Below are 16,188 nucleotides of genomic sequence, written 5' to 3'. Positions count from 1 at the left end.
AAATGCACACAAGATTCAGAAATGCACAGGACAAGATTCAGAAATGTATTTCTGATGCACACACAAATATATCTTGATTTACAAACTGCTTGCGGTCTGTGGACTTCTTTGCATTTTTGTGTGAATTTTGAGACTCCCCTGACGTGGCTCAACTCACAAATGCATTTTTTTAAACAGGGAATGATCTGCAACCAATCAGATATCTCCCTTGATTTAGCCAATCACAAGAACGCACCCCACATGACATACGTCACGATTTGGGAGGTGCCTATGGCCTGAGCCCGTCCACCATTTCGGCATACCTACACTATCGGTAACCAGGGGCAACCATAGACTGTATAGGGGGCAACAGTGTGAATGCTGCATTTCAAAACACTTGAAGAAATGGATGTGGAACTGTGAACTGGGCTGTTTAATTTGTTTTGTTGAGATGGAGAAAGTGAATCAGCGTCAGTCTGCTTGCAGGAGGAGAATATTCTGTCGGCAACTTTGGCTGCAATGTGCAAAGGTAGGTAACGTTACTACCGTTTTCTCTTATTTATCCCATGTCAATGAATTAAAAACTTTTCAAACATTCATGTTTGTACTTTGTAGTTGTCATAACACTTACCGGTAAGGATAATTGCATTAATTAATCTAAATTACATTAAGCTTACAGTAGCTAACAGTTTACATTAGCTTGTAGTTTACTGCATGTAACATTAGCTCATTGTCCAGTAGCTTCTAGCTTTCAAACAAATGCGGTGCAAAATATGATCAGCAACTACAACAAGGTAAACACTACCAGCTAATGAAGGTTGCCACAGGTAATATGATATGCAGTAAACTGTAAGTGAGAAAGGTTAAATAGTACTGTAAACGCACAAGCTACAAGGCTACAACCAACATAAGAGCTAGGTGTAGCTAAGTGTGTTAAATGATCAACAGTCAGTTAAGACCATAAACTACACCACTACACATTTACATGAAGTACCTTCATGTTACAGTATGCTAAAATATACTTGTGATACAATTCTAATCTTACCAGGACAGTTTGGATAACTACTGGACTAACCTAAAGCTTTCTCTTTCTGTCTGCAGCCTGGAAGCAACACCATAATCGGCAGCTGAGTCTGATCGTCGCTTCATGTTGAATATACTTGTGTACAGTATATAGTCATGTTTGAATAAATGTTATAAAAAAGATACACGTTTCGTTAATGTCTTTTAAGAGCTTGTATACCTAACTAGTTATTAAAACAGGTAACATCTGAGTATAATTCAGCTAGAAGTTTCCTGTCTCCAGGTCACAATTTGATGGAAAGATAGACATTGAAAAACTGTTAACATTATATATATACACACAAAAGACACAGACAAATCAGTTAATTTGATGCATTTATTTTTTGAATAGCAATCTCTAATATAGCAAATAATCTATTCAACATCTTTTGCTTTCCCTCTCCTCCTCATCTCTCCCTTCTGGTGATGCTAGTGCAGCCTCCGTTTGTTCCTTAGTCCCTGTTAAAAGACAGCAGCAAATACAAGACAAATGTTTACCGTTATGAATTCACATGGGAAACTACTTATACATTTTAGCTTTCATTTAATGTTGCTAGTGAAGTAAACAAGGTGCAACTTTACTTCCCATCCTGCAGCTACAACTGATAAACAAACATTTCTAAGTCACTGCTAACGTCACGCATATACAGTAACCGCTTATAAAAAGAGATGAAAATGCACCGGACATTAAACTTTACAAACACAAATGGCACAAAAGACAGCGACCCAGCTAACAGCCTTGTGTTAAATGATTAGCATGGGTGTGTTCACTTATGCTTAGCAGGCAAGGCCACAACGTTAGCTAGGTGCACTTCATGGCTTTAAGAGCCGACAACATAAACACATTTTAAGAGAACTTACCCGAATGAATATGCAGAGAACACACTCCCATCGACTGGGAGATTAGGTCAAAAGTAAAGTCCTTTCTTCTAATTGCAGCCACCAGATAAATCCGACGTCTCTAGAATAAAGACCTCCACAACCAACATAAACAATGAATGTGAGCAGTTCAAAATGGAGGAAGGGGATCTCTGGGGGCGGGCGCCAGCCGTGACAACACCTCCTCATTCTCAATTGGCTAATAAGTAAACAATCCCCCACGTGGGGTGCGTTCTTGTGATTGGCTAAAACAAGGGAGATATCTGATTGGTTGCAGATCATTCCCTGTTTAAAAAAATGCATTTGTGAGTTGAGCCACGTCAGGGGAGTCTCAAAATTCACACACAAATGCAAAAGAAGTTTACAGACCGCAAGCAGTTTGTAAATCAAGATATATTTGTGTATGCATCAGAAATACATTTCTGAATCTTGTCCTATGCATTTCTGAATCTTGTGTGCATTTGTAAATTTTGTTTGCATTTCTGAATTGTGTGTGCATTTATGAATTTTGTGTGCATTTGTAAATTTTGTTTGCATTTCTGAATTGTGTGTGCATTTATGAATTTTGTGTGCATTTGTGAATTTTGTATGCATTTGTGAATCTTCTGTGCTTTTTAAATTTTGTGTGTGTATTTGTGAATTTTGTGTGCATTTGTGTATCCTGTGTGTGTATTTATGAATCATGTGTGTGCATGTATGAATCCTGTGTGTGCATGTGTGAATGTAGTGTGTGCATTTATCTTTATTGAGACTGTTCTAGCTCCATACTTGTAGGTTGCTTTGCTTTCACTTTTCTGTCTGGTTCATCCCAAACCAGCTCAATGGGGTTTAAGTATGGTGACTGTGCTGGCCACTCCATGTTTTAAAGCTTACTATCTTGTTATTTTTTGCTAAGGTAGTTCTGGCATAGCTTGGACTTATGTTTTGGGTCATTATCTTGCTGTAGGATGAAACTTTGACCAACTAGGCGCAAACCAGAGGGTACGACATGGCGCTGCAAAATGCTGTGGTAGCCGTTTTGGTTCAGGGTGCCTTTCACTCTGTACAAATCACCGACCCTGGATCCAGCAAAACAGCTCCAGGCCATCATGCTTCCTCCTCCATGTTTGACAGTTGATGTCACACACTGAGGAACCATCTTTTCGCCTACTCAACGGTGTACAAAAATCCTGCGTGATGAACCGAAGATTTCAAATTTTGATTCATCAGTCCATAACACCTTCTTCCAGTCTTCAGTAATCCATTGGCAGTGTTTCTTGGCCCAGGCAAACCTCTTTTACTTATTCTGACGTCTTAACAATGGCTTTCTTTCTGCAACTCGACCTATTAAACCTGCAGCTCGAAGTCTTCTCTTTACAGTTGAAACTGAGATTTTCATATTACGACCACCATTAAGCTGTGCTTGAAGCTGTTGTCCTTTGAGCCACCTATCAGCAAACTGTTGACTCTCAGAAACTTGTCTTCTGATTCTGTTGTGGATTTGGTTCTGCCAGACCTCTTCCTGTCAGAGTTTCCCCCAGTGTCTAAGTGCCTTTTGATGGTGAACAATACTGTACTCGCTGACACCTTGACTTTCTTCGCAATTTCTCTGTAGGAAAGACCAACATTCTTAAGTGTTATGATGGTCTGTCTCTCTTCCATTGTTAATAACCTTTTTCCCACCATTTTATAGCAACACACTACTTTCTGCAACAACTACTTTCTTGTTCCAACAATACTTTTATACAAACAGATATGAACTCTACCTATCGATCTGCGCTCGATTGCTCTTTCTTCATCCTCCAAGTACCCGGATGTCTGTCTCAGTAACTTGAAATTGAATTTGCTGATCTGAATCTGAATAGTGAGAACTGAATGTGAGGATATATAGAGAGTTGAATTTTCAGTGAATATCAAATTTTATTGGAATTCATTTATAAACGAATTAATTCAATTTCAAATTATACTATTCAGATTCAGTTTTTCAATGCAATGATTCAAATTAAACAATACAATTTCAAATTATGTGATTCAAATTCAGTTTTTCAATGCAATTATTCAAGTTTAGCAATTCAAATTCAAATATAAATGATTCAAATTCAGTTTCTGGTGGCACATATTTCAGCCCATATGTTCCTCTCTCTCTCTCATGGGCTAAAATATTAATTTCCTAAGTCATATTAACTTCCACTGCTTGCTTTTAATGCAAAGTGTACAACTGTTCGTTTTTGCAAATGACAGTGACCCATTGAATGGTATTTAGCTAAGAGCAGTAGTTCATAAATGTATATTTTTAGACTATCATTCAGTCGGTCCGCTATTATCTGCCACACACTTTTTATTTTTTTATTTTATATTTTCTACATATTATATGCCTTGCTCCCTGTATATATGGACATGGAAAATAAAGACACTAAAGAAATTGGACTGTAAAATCTAGAAACTATAAAGATAATTAAGTGATAAATTCCATGCACATTGCACACTGTTATTTATATGTTCTTAAAATTGTACAATCCTCCCAAATTATAGTCCCAGTTTAAGGGACAGCACAAATTGTGTGCTACGAATGCCAAATACAATGCACATGGAAGCGGAACAAACATGATCCTTATTGTTAAAGAATTTAAAAAAAATTAATCAACTAAAATAATTCAAGGTGCATTGGTCAACTATAGAAATGTACAGCATTGTATGTATTGCCCTTTGTAACAGACTTCATTTAAAACACATTTGGCAACTCTATCAGCCTTTTCTAATTATCTCAACAACTGCCATAATATATTCATCAAACTTCTGAACAACAATATGAACAGCAGTCTTCATACAGCAATGTAACAGTAACAATAATGGTCACAACTTAAAGTACTTCAATGAACAGCAATATGCACCTGTTGTATTTTAATCCAGGCTTATACCAATAGGGTAAAACCACTGCTGGGTGATCAGAAAAGGCTCCAGGATTAAATAAATCCTGGCTGTTAGCCTGGTCAGGAGCCGGCTAGCTACACAGAATAAATCTCCATGGTGATTTATGTGCCTCCGCTTTCGTGAAAACCTAAATTCATCCAGGATAATGGGGAAATCCCGGCTTAATCCCATATCTTTTTTGTGTGAAACAGGCACCAGAACACCAAATTGTGAAGATAGCATTATTACATTATTGAATTCAGTAAATTAAGACAGTTCTCAATTATTTTGTATCATTTAACCACGTCCTGTGATATGCTACTTCAGAATAAACAGATACTGGGACCACTTCAGATAAATATTTACATCCACATTGACCATTGTCCAGCCATATACTAGATCCAACCTAGTCCTGTTTAAATGACTGTCTGACTGTGTGTATTTATTGTTTGTCTCTGACCTCTCCTCCTTTTCCCTCCCAGGCATCACACTGCCCTCTGCCTTCTCAGCCATCTACTTCCTGCTTTTCATTGGCATGTGCACGTGGTGGGCGTGCCACCTTCCCATCAGTCACCTGGGTTTCAATGCACTGTGTGTGATGGTGGGCTTCTTCACTGCTGGTCACATGGTTTGCCTGTACTTGTACCAGAGTCTGCTGGCCCAGGCCCTGTTTCCCCCACACAGTCTGTGGGCCAGGTAAGACTGTAGTACACAAATCATGAAATCTTCCAATTGATACGCTCATATGCTACATATGGTTAATTAGTTAAATAGTACCTTTCTTAAATTATAATATAACAAATATGTCACATTTAAGCAACGCTTTAACAATGTCTTATAAAAAAATCTTCCTTGTCACCCTGAATTTTAAAAACTAAAATCCACAGACCAGCACATTTTTGCAATTTTGGTGACTAAAGGTGTTGGCACAAACCAGTATTTTTATTGAGTTTTAACATAATCAATGTACTGTTTTACATACATATAAAACATGTTTGACACTTAAGGAAAACATAAATGTTGTATAATGATATTCAGGATTTTAAATATCATGCATTTTGCATCCTTACAAAGTTTCATTATATGTTCACATTCCCAAATGCAATGGTATAGAGTACCTTTAAATGTGATACATTTAACACGTGTCCGGAATATTTTCATTATATTTGTGTAACGTGGTGGGAGTTATGTAAGTACACGTCAGCCATTTATATTGCAATAGTTTCAATCTGACATTTACTGTTTGGGTTTGAGCTTTCTTGCACGCCCCCATCCAATCATTCACATGGATGTCCTCTTTTAAATCCTTCATCCATGCTTTACGTTTGTTATCTGAGGAATCCTGTGACCCTAACACTATAATGCCATGTAGTAGTGAAATTAAGCCTCTACTATAAAAATTCTTTACCACTTCCCTCTCTATATTGACAAATATGGCATATCTAAAGAGTTCTTTTGAGAAATGAAAATGAAATTCCTTATTAGTAAGAATTAAAAAAAAAAAAATTCTAGATCTATCAAATGTAAAAACCACTTCCTCAAACGACATAAGTTTACTGGATGAATAGATCCGCTACAGTCTTAATCCCTTTATCTGCCCATATTTTAAAACCTGCATCCAGCCTGATTTAAACCTTGTATTGCCCCAGATGGGGCTATAACAAGACAAGTTATTGGGGATGCCTAAATACTTCATAGCATACATTTATCATATTTAAGACTATTTGGGTTAGAGATGTTTTTTCTAAGGTCTTTGAGTTCTGAGGAATATAGATACAAGCTTAGAGGCAGGCCTGATGTGATTGCGGATTATTCCATATCCACCCAAGACAAACAAACACAAGTCAACCCCGAAGGGAGGAACAAGAGTCAAACGGGGCTTGGGAACTGGGGACAGTGGGAACTCTGGAACTGGGGACAGTGGGGCTTGGGAACAGTGGGGCTTTCGAAGTGCTGCGGCCAGCTAGGCACGGGGTCCAGGGCTGCAAACAGCAGCAAAGGTGGAACTCCTCAGGCGGCCGAGCAGGACAGCGAGGACTCAGGGCTGAAGAGTGGTTGTGCATGGCGTCAGGACCCATATCGACCACGTCCTCTCTTGCGTCCTCCACGGTTCCCTGGAAAAACTGCTAGTGGTCAAGGGGTTTTGCTGACCAGGTAGCAGCAGGGCAGTCTGACATCAGTTCAGGAGAAGCAGACAAGGGAGAAGGCCGGGTGACAGACATAAACTCAGAAGTCAAAATTCTAGCAGACCTAGTTAGCTTAAAGCGTTGACTAAACAGTTGAAATAGTTAGCTAAAAGTACTGACTGAAGAGTTGAAATAATTAACTAAAATTATTGACTAAACCGTTAAAATAGCTAGCCAAAAGTAATGGATAAATGGATGAAACATTCAGCTTTACTCCAAGTAGTAGTAGTAGTGGTTGTAGTAGTACCTCTTTTTTTCTTATGCAACAGTTATTTTGTATTTGTTTATTTCATATTAATGTTTAATATTTTTTGTTTTGTTTATGTATGTACCATTCAGCAAGGCAAATTTCACGTAAGTGTAACTTATTGTGGCAATAAACCCTTTTCTGATTCTGAGTAGTAGTAGTAGTATTATGATTGCTGACCATACCAACCCAAATTGACAGTTGTAGGCCTATGAAAAAAATAGCTTTACATTTGGAACATACATTGGATTTGGCTTTCTATTACTGATTGACCTTTTCACACTTCCATTAATCCCACCTAATCCTAATGTTCCCACTGTCCCACATACCTCTGGTCACAACATGATTATTAAGCATTTGTTCAACATGCCATTGACTAATTGCCTCCTCTTGTCTTTATCCCCAAACCCTCTCTCTTCCTCTATGTTTGTCTTCCTTTCTGTTCATGTCTAGACTCTTTGGCCTGAAGGACATCATCATACCAGGAAACTGCTCCTCACCCTATGACCTTAACCTTAATGCCAACCATGATTGGCCAGTTTATGTCAACCCAGGAATACTGTTCCTCCTCTACATTACCGTAGCAACTGTTCTCAAGACAGGATGTCATGGAACACCTAACCAGGTATCTGCTACTTCTTCATTGGTACCGACTAGAAAAAAAACTGTTGGCATTGAATGTTTGGATAGATTTGTAATAGTATAATAGGTAAAATAGTACAGATGTAAGGCAACATGCTGGGAGGTACTCTCTTCTGGATGGTTAGCTGCTTAAATTGTAAAACTGTGTTCAGCAAGTTACAACCAGCATCATTTACTCTTGTTTATTTGTTCTTTGATCACAAATCTTGATTTAAAATCTCCTTTTTGACAATTGTCAACTTCAGTAAACGAAGTACAAAGTAAATATCAATAAATGTGTTCAGACAACATTTTACATCTTAGAACTTTGACTTTATTTGGTAAATGCAGCTACGTTTACTTGAGGTAAAGATAAAGGGATATTTTAGCTGACACATTCCCTGCAGACAGTCCTCTTAAAATATGCGTGCATTCTATGATATGAGTTGCCTAGTGTTCAGCGTTCATGTGATAGTTTTGGATCCTTCAAGAGGGGTGTCAAGATTTATCTTACACATAAATAATTAATTCATTCTTAGAGTTATGATTTGTATATTTATGTTTTTTTTATATTTTTTTATTATTGATATTTGATATTGTATTGCCATTTTTGTTATTATTTTGCTTAATATTGGCTTAGCAACTTTAAATTTAATTTTAACTATTGTAATATTCATATTTTATCACTTTGGACAAAAGTGTCTGCTAAATACAATAACCATAACCATAACCCTTCCCAAAAGCTATAATAAAGCTGAGAGTAGTATATGCCCTGGAAAAGAACACCAATACAAGAGAAGCTAATTAAGCCATTCAAGGAACACTGTATCAACACTGATTTTATAGATCACAGACTTTTCAGCTACCCAACAAGCTAACTGCTAGCATTTTCAATGTAAGCTTAAACAGATAGGTTACCTGACAGCCACTAACTTTAATGTTACAGACAAACTGCTTGTTGTCGTTATGACGTGACACACGCATACACGCGCGCAAAGCTTTTGAGGAATCCGCTTGTAGATTCTTAATATTTTTCTCCTGTAATTTCTCTGAACCTCCCTTGCACTTTAGTGGTCGTTTGTCCATTTTAACGGTGGATGCTAAACTTCCAGCATAACTATTACAGCTTGTCAGGGCCGGGAGGCGTGGCCATAGCGGGATTCGTAAAGTTGCGGCCCGCAGTGCGGAAGGGTGTTCCTGGATTTGATTGGGTCAGGCCAGTGCCAATAAAGAAAATTAACCAATGGGCTGCTGTGAATTCTTTATGGGCCGGCCCGGCCAAAAAATTAAAAAAGGCCTATTTAAATCGGTGATTCGGCCCACCGGGAAAATGCCCGGTATGCCCGATGGCCAGTCCAGCCCTGTAGCCTACAGAATAACTTAGCAGGAGCACAGTCTGGCCTAAGTACGTTCCCCCCATGCAGCTTTGATATATCTAAAAGCTAACATTAGAATAACGTAAGTAAGATTTTGCAAGGGAAAGTTTTGCAAAGCCTGGGGTCTAAGCCCCCCCTGTCTTTCAATCCTAGTGACATCCCTGGGTAACTGTAAAAAATTATCAAAGTAACAGTTAAAAGAAGTACAGTTTTGGTCTTTTTTTCTTCATTTTTTTCTTTTTGGTAAAATAACTTATATATGATAATGGCCTTTAAGCCGGCTAAACATGATCCATGGTAAAATCACTTGGAGGAAGAGCTACCGTTGGTGTGACGCACCGCTCGACATTGCACTCAAAGTTCAAATTAATCAAAATTTGACCTTGTTGCCACTAACCTTTCAAGGTGCAACCAAAGCCGGAAGCAACGTATACCTTTGCCTTTCTGCTCTGCACCCAACCTCACGGTTTTATTGAGGATCATGCATAGGCGGCTTACTGTAATATTGAAAAAATACAAACGATACTTTCTTCATTCACATCGACACAATGGCTGAATCCCTGTAGATCTACAGAGAATATAAGGTTTTTAAAATTATTGAAAATATTTCTGGTTTTATTATCATTTTATTTTTTAATTGTTTTTACATCTTTTGACATCTCAGATACTCCCTGAACTACAGTAAGATACTGGTGGGCAGATACAGTGAGCTGTCAATCCAAATGCAGTTTTCTGCTGAGGCCACTGTTGCTATTTTGGCTTACAATGATGCAGTGCAGGAGCTAGGAGGCACAAGTGCGTTTAAAATGAAAAATGAAGAAGTGCATTTAATAGCTGCGGTGACAGTAGAACAATCCATGACTTTGCAACCAATCAAAACTTTTGCATTATGATTGAAGCATTTTTGTCTTTTAAAAAAAATGTTTCTTCTCAGATGCTGTATTTTTTTTCAGCAGGTTAAGGAGCAGCAGCAAGACAAAACAGAAGAGGAGGAGATGGTGGAGTTAAGGCCATGTAATAAACAGAAAGATAACTATGAAGATGAAACACAGGTAAATATTAATTTCTCTGTTTAGTTTAGTAAATCAATTTTTTCAAACCTACAGTGAAAAGTATGAATACATTGCATCATATTCATCATATCAAGAGGTGTATCTCGTGGAAGGAAATGATACAGTACAATCAAGTCCCATTCTTAGATAAAAATGTATTCACATATCCACTATGTACAGTTGTGTATCTTGAAGTGTTTTCTGTGTATGCGTGCTTTTCTGTTTCAGCTCATGCTCATGTCTATGGGCACAGAAAGCAGCAGGGGAGGAACTATGGCTGGAGAAAGTCAGCCTGATCTGGGTATCAAATGCTCCATATTTCTCAGACATCACATATGTAATTAAAACACTGTTTGTCATTACAATATTAAAACAGTGGACAATCTGTTCAGGAGAAATACCTAAGTTGGTTTGTTGTTATTCTATGTCATGTTCTCCTTACTGAGATGATTGTTGTTTTTGCCAGGTGTAAGTGGCGCCCCCAGTGGCCCCCAACAGAGTGAAAGCCCCTTTTTTCTGCTGGGAAAGATGGTCATGCAGCAGAGCTATGTCTGTGCTCTCATAGCCATGATGGTAACTATTAGAAGAAACCATGTTTTTATACATTTATAAAATGACATAGGACCAATGCAGTATACTGTGAACCTATACAGCAAAAAACAGCATCACAAGATGGATTTCCACCTTTTTATGTGCTGTTTCCATTTTACTAAGGTTTGGAGCATCATGTACCACAGCTGGCTGACCTTTGTGCTGCTGCTGTGGGCGTGTCTCATCTGGATCCTGCGTGCCAGGTACCTATAGCATTGACAGAACTAATCAGAACCAATAAACAACCCGATTACCTTTACATGTTTTGATTCCTACAGATATAGCTTATGTTGGGTCAGTGTTTGGTCTGGTTAAACTAAACAAATCTTAAGGTTTAAAGTGATTTCAACATAGGTATGTAAAACACATGCTAAATTATGACTGAACCCACACTAATGTGTTGTTTCAGGGTTTAGACCTGATTTCAGTAGGCTGTCTCTTTTTGCAGACGGCATGCGGCCACACTGTGCTCTCCATTCATCCTGCTTTATGGCCTGGCTCTGTGCTGTCTGCAGTACGTCTGGGCCATGGAGCTTCAACCTGAACTGCCCACCACTGTGGGCACCATGAGCCTCAGACAACTGGGCCTGGACAGAGCCCAGTACCCCTGTCTAAGACTGGGAGCCAAGGTAAGATAAGAGAATACATACTGGGTGACTTGATGATGATGAAGTTAAAGTTGAGACCTATTATGAGATTCAGTATGATTTTCATCACTGACTCCTGGCTCTAGAAAGAGTTAATATAGTAGGGCTCATCTCTACATTCTCAAAGCACTATGAGGCATGAGCTCCAAGAATGGACGTACCATCTGTGACCCATAGGTTTGTGGACTGCCGTTTTGAAGCACCTTGAGTTTTTGTTTTTTTGCAACCAGATGTGACGATTTTTGACGAGAGGGTAGAGCTGGGGAGGATGATGCGGCCAGGCCAGTGTTATTTATGGTTGCAATGGCTCTGCGCCAAGCTAAACACTATTGGGGGAAAGTTGCTGATTCTTAACTTTTCTGAAGCGAGTCATCCAGTGGAGATTTACTGGCTGGTAAACATGGCAGTACATGGAAAATCTGCAAACTTTCCCTTAAGTTACCAGCTAATGCTAGCGGTAGCTAGCCTGATTGGTTTGCATAACACTAACCAAGACCTTTTTAAGCAACCAAATGTTCCATTTAACTTTGATGAAATGAAAACACAAAGTAAGAGGGTCAAAGTTTAATATTAAAACATGGAAAACACCCAAAACAAGTGCCTGACTATTTTAATTTACACAGTGCCAAGGTTAGCACTGCTAAGCCTCTGTCATGATTGACAGGTTGGCGTGTTGCCACGCCCCTAAAGCAGTTTCTGCTTTATCATCATCTTTAAAATAAATGGGACCATAATTTACAAAATGAACATTATGCTGTATTGAAGAAGACCTGAACGTAGCGACTCGGACAATAATCGCATTATGAAAATGTTTACTGAGGGTGTCAATTGACAAATCAAGTAAGAAGTAGGGTTATTTTCCCAGACATCTATAGATGCCAACTTATTTTTGCAACCTGCTGGAAATTAGATAGAATGCAGATTTAAGGCACTTCCACATTGGCTTCACTTTTCAGACCCAGAAGCTTTGTCCATTATTTCTTACTGTCTATGATTAGTACAGCATGTGTCTTGTTGACAAAATATGAGTTCAACTCCTGGCTGTGTCAGATCACATGTCCCTTCACACAGCACCAGCGCTGGAGCTGATAAACTCTCCTTGCCTGTTGAACCAATGTTTTCTTTCACTTGCTGGGAGAATGCAGTACCAAAAGTATGCTCTCCATTCTCTATTCCAAGTTCAGCAACAGTAAACACTTATGCGCTCTATTCCTTAACATGTACAAAACTTTATTTACTTTATTTAAATCAACTCAGCGGTGGCTGGGTCTTTTTTCAGAAACCCAGTGTCCTGTTCTCCATGTTTTTCTGTGTTTTTCCATCCCTCTGTTATATCTGTCTCTCTCCAGCTCCTGTTTACTTTAACCTTCTGGCTGTTAGTACGTCAGTCAGTGAAAGAAAACTTCAGCAGGAAAAGGAAAATGGCCACGCCACTACAGGAGGTCACTACCAGAGGTCAGATATCTTTTACACACAGACACGCCTGCACACACACACACACACACACACACACACACACACACACACACACACACACACACACACACACACACACACACACACCTTGTCATTTATTCACACTGACATTACAAACATAGAATGTTCCATTATGATAAAACACACATGAACAGCATTTATACACAATTTTGGATGTTTATACAAAAAACACATCTCTTCTGACCGTACCTTGTCTAAGAAGATGTGGTAATAAAAAAAATGTCACTTACATGTGGTACTTTGTAGTTTGGTTTTTATTTTTATTTAGATCCTTGCTGATCTGAGTTTGTACCTTAATGGTTAAATGCACTTATTGGAAGTTGCTTCGGATAAAAGCCTCACCTAAAGGAATTGCAATGTAATTTTTTCAAAGGTCAAGGCCATAGAGAGCGTATGTGGCATTTTTCTGATGGGGTTTACATATACAGTACAAAACAAAACAATATACCCATGGGCGTAAATCTGATCTAACAGTAGGGGGGGACAATAAACATAACATTTCTGAAGAGCAATTTTGAAGGGGACACAATTAATACAGCCTCATTTATACTCGTGTATACACAGAGGAAAGCCTTAACATTATCATTAGTGTAGCATGGAGACCGTACCATTATTGTGATTCAATGAAAAAGCTGACTAAATTGACCAAAATATTCTTCTTTAAAACCATGTATTTATTTTTAAGTTGTTTACAATCAAGCCACAAAAATACCTTAAAACATAATGACTTATTTTGAAAACGTTTCCCCATATAAAAGCAATACAATGCTTTTGTACACTTGTTAAATTAGCTGATCATAATGTAAATTAGTGATCCACTGGTAAAGCTCATCTGCTGACCCTGACAGCACACCTCCAAAAATATGAACTAAGCTCAACACATACCTGAGACTCTCCACCTGACTGTCCCTGGTCTCCCTGAGACTCTCCACCTGACTGTCCCTGGTCTCCCTGTCCCTCTGTCCCTGTTCTTTCTGTCTCCTTTGCCTGTGACATAGGCCTAGTGACATTAGTATTTCCATAAGCACCCATTCTTATAAAGATGTTACCAAATTGTCTTGAAATGAGGATTTATTGTACTTACTTGGCGTTTTGGTGTAGGCCTACTGAAAAATTATCTTATGCCTGTTTTTCTTTTTCTCTGTCATTTTATCTGGACAACAACAACACAAATCTTTAGCTAACGTCAGATGTCTAAATATGGGTTAGGTTCATAGATTAACCATGCGGTCATATTATAATAATAAAATGATCTTGCGTCCTCCACATAAATATTAGGTTTTGTCTGGGACAGAGGGTATATACTTAACTGAGCCACTTAACTTCCTATGGAGCAAAACACAACTGTAGATCTTCAATATTAACCCTAATATCAGTTCACAAACATAACGTTAGGCTTATAGCCGTGATAACGTTAGTTGTAGTGGGTGCATTTCTATCCAACAAGCTATTAAACAAGCTAGGTAACGTTACATTATATTACACTAACATACCAAACTTTTTGTCATAACTAATTCATTAATTACTCAGCATCATTTCTATTTGAGAAAAGAAAAACTTCACCCAATGTTTCATGTTAACTATGTTACTATTACTACTCCACAGCGCTGAGAGTAAGGCTAGAGTAAGGTCTGGTATACCACAGACACATTCTAGGATAGGAGAAAAAAACGCTCTGGGTTGTTTCGATTTCTTTAAACCAATCCCAATCGTCTTGGAGCTAAGCTCTGGACGCAGCAACGGTATCTCTGCAAAATAGTCACAGAAAGGAACTTCTTTTGGTGGAACGTTTGCACCACACAAACAAAAATGCCACATACAATATTAAATGAAGTTACTGTAACAAAGCAGACCTGTCTTATTGCACGATCCAAATTTTCTTCAAAACGTGCCATTTTAGCTTGTAGCTTTTTGTTGTTTCCCGGAGCAAAGGCATTTTGAGAATGGCGTCACACAGAGAAGCGCAGTGACATCACACACTGGATGTCAGGCAATTATCCTGGAAATGTACTTCAGTTGATCCAGACTACCATAGGATTACCCATTTTTACAACTCTGTAGCCTTTTTTCTAGAGCCCCCGTCAGATTAAATTGCCACAAACTTTGTGATGAAATGTAGTTCCAGTCTGCAGAGTGTGACATGTTTTTCTATGCCGTTATAGTCCATCTTAGACATTGTCTTCCTGATGACTTTGTTTACATTTTACCATCAACATCTAACCCCTCTTCCTCACCCCCTCTCCTTCCTATCTATCCTTTTATCCTTGTCAGAAGAGGGCGCTGGTAATGAATCTGTGCTGAAGGTTCTAGGAGGCATGGTGATGAGCACTTATGCCAAATACTGGATATATGTGTGTGGAGGGATGTTCATCACGGTCTCCTTTGCTGGAAAACTCGTTGGATACAAAATCATCTACATGCTGCTGTTCCTGCTCTGCCTCTGTCTCTATCAGGTAGGAGCATGCCTGGTTCAGGTTCAGGTTAATTTAGATATATCATCAGATACTTTTTTAAACATACAGTAATTCTCTCTTCAGAATAATATTTTTGGGGAACCTCAGTATTGTGCCACGTTTTTCTTCTTTGTGTTAGTTAGTTAGTTGGTTTGTAGTCTTGCATTGCCAGACCTACTGTATCTCCACAGCACTGTGGAGTAAGTTCTGGCTCCACCACAGATACATTCTGGGATAGGAGACAAAACACTCTGGGCTGTTAAAACTTTTGGGCTTTAAACCAATTTAGAGCAGTTGTGAAATCCCACCATTTTACAGATAACCCTACTAGCAAGGATTACACCTTGTTTTCCACACGTCACCTCACCCACTCCCGCATTGATTATATTTTGTGCTCCAGTGAGCTTAAGGCAGTGTTCCACACGATAGCAATAGAACCAGCAATTCTGTCTAATCACAATGCGCTGATAACCACATTCCATTGTGATATGTTAGGAGAAAGATCTAGGAGCTGGCAATTTCATAATTCCCTTTTCCCAAACACAGCTTTTGATGCAGAATTTAGAGCCAAACTGGCTGAGTTTATATCAATCAATACCGACTCAGTGTCTGACCCTGCATTTATCTGGCAGGCAACTAAAGGTTTTATGAGATTTCACGTCTTCCTTTGCGGTCAACTTGAAGAGGAAAAGAGAGGCAAGGATTGCGG

At 38.7% G+C, this 16,188-nt stretch overlaps 1 protein-coding gene and 1 long non-coding RNA gene across 6 annotated transcripts in view; one reads left to right on the top strand and one right to left on the bottom strand.

Annotated features, from left to right (window-relative positions):
* Positions 1-16,188, top strand: part of piezo1 (piezo type mechanosensitive ion channel component 1 (Er blood group)) — a 175,763-nt gene that overhangs the window by 87,027 nt on the left and 72,548 nt on the right. For 3 of the 5 annotated variants that reach the window (XM_028604247.1, XM_028604251.1, XM_028604252.1), the window contains 9 exons: positions 5,292-5,505; positions 7,696-7,867; positions 10,193-10,291; positions 10,520-10,592; positions 10,758-10,864; positions 11,006-11,085; positions 11,331-11,511; positions 12,879-12,984; positions 15,298-15,479. In XM_028604247.1, coding sequence (XP_028460048.1) covers positions 5,292-5,505; positions 7,696-7,867; positions 10,193-10,291; positions 10,520-10,592; positions 10,758-10,864; positions 11,006-11,085; positions 11,331-11,511; positions 12,879-12,984; positions 15,298-15,479 — 1,214 coding nt within the window. The remainder of the gene's footprint in view (positions 1-5,291; positions 5,506-7,695; positions 7,868-10,192; positions 10,292-10,519; positions 10,593-10,757; positions 10,865-11,005; positions 11,086-11,330; positions 11,512-12,878; positions 12,985-15,297; positions 15,480-16,188) is intronic. The other 2 variants (XM_028604250.1, XM_028604248.1) reach the window with 2 other exon arrangements.
* LOC114572585 (uncharacterized) lies at positions 1,365-2,031 on the bottom strand. Its single transcript, XR_003694779.1, has 2 exons — positions 1,903-2,031; positions 1,365-1,500 (listed from the first exon to the last, which is right to left on the bottom strand). It is a non-coding gene; the product is annotated as an uncharacterized LOC114572585 (long non-coding RNA).

The sequence above is a fragment of the Perca flavescens genome, chromosome 17 (assembly GCF_004354835.1).
Source record: "Perca flavescens isolate YP-PL-M2 chromosome 17, PFLA_1.0, whole genome shotgun sequence".
Taxonomy (NCBI): domain Eukaryota; kingdom Metazoa; phylum Chordata; class Actinopteri; order Perciformes; family Percidae; genus Perca; species Perca flavescens.
This window is presented reverse-complemented; position numbering and strand designations above follow the sequence as displayed.